This window comes from Atta colombica, unplaced genomic scaffold (genome assembly GCF_001594045.1).
Source record: "Atta colombica isolate Treedump-2 unplaced genomic scaffold, Acol1.0 scaffold203, whole genome shotgun sequence".
Classification (NCBI taxonomy): Eukaryota; Metazoa; Arthropoda; class Insecta; order Hymenoptera; family Formicidae; genus Atta; species Atta colombica.
The window spans coordinates 455,784-460,452 of record NW_017259298.1 but is presented as its reverse complement, the minus strand read 5'-3'; the positions used below and the strand labels follow the sequence as shown (position 1 = coordinate 460,452).

General features: G+C 31.1%; 1 protein-coding gene across 2 annotated transcripts in view; it reads right to left on the bottom strand.

The window, feature by feature from the left end:
• LOC108687265 overlaps positions 1 to 4,669 on the bottom strand; it is a 112,032-nt gene that overhangs the window by 95,080 nt on the left and 12,283 nt on the right. For both annotated transcript variants that reach the window (XM_018192952.1, XM_018192953.1), the window contains exon 2: positions 4,401 to 4,582. In XM_018192952.1, coding sequence (XP_018048441.1) covers positions 4,401 to 4,445 — 45 coding nt within the window. In that variant the 5' untranslated portion in view covers positions 4,446 to 4,582. The remainder of the gene's footprint in view (positions 1 to 4,400; positions 4,583 to 4,669) is intronic.

Genomic DNA, 4,669 nt, shown 5'->3' with positions numbered 1-4,669 from the left:
ATATATATATATATATATTAAAAATTAATCCTCTCAGCCGTTAAGGATTCCGAGGTTGTCCGAGGGCGACAAGTGGTCGTAATGAACGCTCTAATGAACATACATAACGAGCACGACCTCGTTAAGCCACGTGAATCTGCCGATCATTAACACGTATCCTCCTTTTTAACTATTACCAGCGACAAAGGGGAGGGAATCTCGTAAGGCCGATATATCGTGGAAACGGAATGAAAGACATTTCGTCCCTCGACGTTTTTCGAACGTGCCAGCGTGATTTCGCGAGCCAGTGATCAAAATATCGATCTGAAGATTCGCGAGGAATCCTGTAGGAGACTTTTATACAAGGAGCTCACAGAAGTGTAAACGAAGTTTCTGAATCTTTCAAGCTGAACTTTATCGCGGAATTGTGCACCGAGAAAGAAGACGAAATTATAATAAACAGAAAAAAAGCGGAGAAGAAAGAGTCAGATGCTAATATTAAGTGGTTGCTTAAAATACGAATTTCTACTGCATTGATGTTTGCGCACGAAAATATTGATACTAAAAATGTTGGGGGAGGTTCATTCCTGAGGAGGACGACGTAGATCGTAATGAGTGAATTCGTATTTAAGGATGTATCAAATTCATTATTTTACAAATAAATCTTTATACTTCTATACTTTTACATTTATATTTATATTTTATTTTCGTATTAATATCTGTAATTTAATTAAATCACATGCATATGAAAAAAATGTGTTTATAATATTTTATTTTTATTAAATATATTTTCATAATTTATTTACTTTAGTAATTATTTTTATTATTATAATACTAAAATTTTAAACCACAATGACGAAAGCTCAATTTATTTTATATAAATTCTTCAAGTGTTCACAATAATTTATGCAAAGTTTCATTGAGATGCAGATATTAATTGTTCTGCAAAAAATATATACCATAAATTTTTTTTTTTATTTACAGAACAACTAACCTTTTATGTTGCAATAAAACGTTACATGAATCATCTTGAATACTTAAAATATTAGTAGTGTGATTTAGTTTTAAGGGTTCTTTTTTTTTTTAAACTGATTTATTTATAGATAAACAAGATAATGAGCGAATCCTTAATAAAAATATTTTCCATTCGTACTTTACAACTTTTTCCCATCTCTCTGGCAAGGATCGATTTAATTTTTCAACAAATTTTCGCACTTTTTCGAAATTATGAAATTATGAAAGTGTGTATCCTCTAGAGTATGTTGCATCGACCGGAACAAATGATAGTCAGCGAGAACAATGTCTGGAGAATATGCGGGGTGCGATAAGACTTCCCATTGCAGCTCTAGTAACGTTTGCTTCACTGATAATGCAACATGAGCATTGTCATTGAAGAAATTGCCACTTTTGAATCGCCTAAACCAATATTCACATGTCTTAATTGATGGGGGCAACAGCACCATAAGTTTCTGTATGACCTTCAGTCATCGAGGTTTTCTTCTGATTAAAAAATAGAAGTAAATATCGAAAATGCTCTTTTTGGAGGAAGCTCCATTTTTTAAATGGTGTGAACTATAGATGCATCAAAATTGTAAAATTATCGGATATCGGATATCCAAAAAGAATGTAACATCGGATATCCGGAACAATGTCTTCTAAAAAAAAAAAAAAAAATTGTAGAAAAAAAAATTATAATTTTGCAACAATATATGTATAAGATATATTATAGCATTACGAGTATATGCATTTTTATAAAACATTTATATAATAAAAAATCAACAATTTAATGATATAAAATTTCAACCAGATATATTCCCGGATATTAAATATCCGACTATCCGGTCGGATAATAAAAAGTAATGGATACCGATGGTAATGGATTCTTTTCGAATATCTGGGGCATTTCTAATATAAACATGATGTTTACTGCATCTACTGTTAGTAAATGTGACTAAAATATACATGGAGTACCATTAAGGAAGTTCTCTACTTCTTAGTTAATATACAGTTTATTCATAATAATACAATTAAAATGGAATAAAAAGATTACTGACAATATCTTATGCCATTATACATAATTATTATTTAATTCTATACCTTACTAAATATTTCCAAAATAACAAAATAAAAAGTTATAAGATGCTCATTTGATGTATACGCATCGTCCATTTGACATTCAAACTTTTTTTCATTAAAGAATATAAATTTCTTGTAAACTGTATGGTCAGTTTAAATCAAACTTTACAAGAACAAACTTAAGGATTTACTTTATAATTATAACGATTTTTAAATTGCTGTCTTACACGCAAGTGTTTTAATTTAAAAGAGAATAATTATAGAATAAGATTATACTTGTAATGTAAAATTCTATAACTTTAGAATTAAATAAATGATACGGTAAAAGTCAATGAAATTTTTTCTAGATATTATTGATATTATTAATATTTGTTACATGTATATTATAGACTTGTCTTGTATTTCATCAAACGCGAGAATCTCCTTAAAGCAATAGGAAATAATAACTGTAATTGAAATGTCTTTGACAACGCTAATATTAGTGCCAGCTCTTGCAAAACCCACAAAACTAAATCACACTCCTAATATATCCGTATAAAAAAATTGAAATTTTTATCATTATTTTTTAAATACATTTCCATTAGAGCACAGATAAAAAAATATTACTTTATGCGAAAGAATTTTTTTATCCAGATTTTCTCTCTCCCTCCTCTCCTTTATTATTTTTAAATGCAATCTAAAATGACGTGTAATTTTTTCATTACTTTGAAAATATGTATAATACATCCTTAAAGTTTCACATTGATGCCTTTATTCTATATATTATTTTCCAAATTTGTAATAACCATTATGCCTAAAACGGGTATATACATATGTTAAGTGGCAAATTAACTTATTCATTATTGATTTTATAAAATTAATTAATCTCGCACGCACACACACACGCACACACACGTATATAATTACATGTTACAATGTATATACATATATATGTGTGTGTGTGTGTGTGTGTGTGTGTGTGTGTTATATGATTACAATGTTATATGATTTTATGTATATATAATATTACAACCCCAAGGAATGTGCGGTTATGGAGAACGACATTCTGTAGCGGCGCACTCTCGACAGACGAAAACCGATGGCACGCGTGAGAGGGGGTTGCGCGTAGATCGGGAGCCAATTAATATCCATGCAGGGGTGCGCATTCCCCCCCTCCCAAATACACCTGGCTGAATAACCCCGCTGAAACATAACTACGCGCAGCGTGATATACTCGCGCCATGGGGCTCGCTTGTCAGCGACGGGACCTCATAAACTCTCAGCCGCGCGATAACGGGGTTAACTGGCGGTTATCTCGTTATTTCGATGCGATCTCCGGGAGATCGTAACTAAGCGTCGTTCCATACCGTAGACCGTAGTCGAGTGCTGCCGCGATAATTATGCTGGACCTGCACCTGGAAGCCTGATTACGAATCCAATCTCCTAAATAATGATCCTCCGAAAAATGCGGATTTATTAAGCAAGGCTTCGATAAAATCATGAAATTATTGTGAAATCGGTTGCCATTTAAATTCTCATTCCCTTTTTTCGTACAAAAGATATAGAGATCCTTGGAGAAAGGATTCTGAAGGGTGAATCTACTAATTACAATTATAGTTATAAAAACTAATTTATTTCACTGATTATAATTCTAATTATGGGAAATTAAGTCCCAGTGAAATGAATTAGATTTTACACCGAGAAAAAAAAATTGTTCATTTTAAACTAAATTAATTTCATTTCTTTTTATTTCTTTTGTTGAAAAATGTATATTTCAAGTCAAATATTACAATATGTTTGACTTAAAAATACATATACATTCTTCATCAAAAGAAATAAAAACGAATTAAATTAATTTAATCAAATGAATCTTTTTTTTTTATGTACGTGTTTATATTGTAATGAAACAGAAGATGTCACAAAGCTTAATATATGGATAGTTTGGAATATTAAAAATATGAAACTTGTGCTCACAGAGCACATTTTTCATACATCTACAATATACACGAAATCTAACTCGTTTCACCGAAACTCAATGTTCGATGTAATCCTTCGTTATTGTAAATATTAAATTAGTTAGTGATTAATTATTTATTTCGAGTTAAAAACATTCGTTGTTTTAATACTCAAAGTAAGTGATTTATCACTAATCAATTTAATATGTATTTACAGTACATATTAAATTTCTCTAAGAATAAATGTATTTTCTTCAACGATAATCGTGTAAACCAGAATTGTACTTATTTCAACTACTTTCTAATTGAAACTTGAGATTTGCATTTTCCTTGTCAATTCGGGCATAACTGTCCAATAATTGAAAGTGTGCGCTTGATCGTTTTCCTTACTCGGTCGACAGGATTACTTACCTTGTAGATCTCGTCGACGAGCCTAGTAAGTTCCTCGGTTTCCATGATGAAAATTCTGCTTTTCTGGCTTCACGAAATGCTCATATTTTCCCGTCCGTGGAGACCAGATCTTACGTGGCCGTCCCGCTTTCCTGTGCTCGATCGCGACGTATATTCGACGTATATTATCGTGCTCGCCCGACCTGAAAGAAAAAAAAACAAATATTTTAGATATCACGTAATTCTACGTTCATTAAAATATACGTTATAAAATAATGTTCATTAAAATA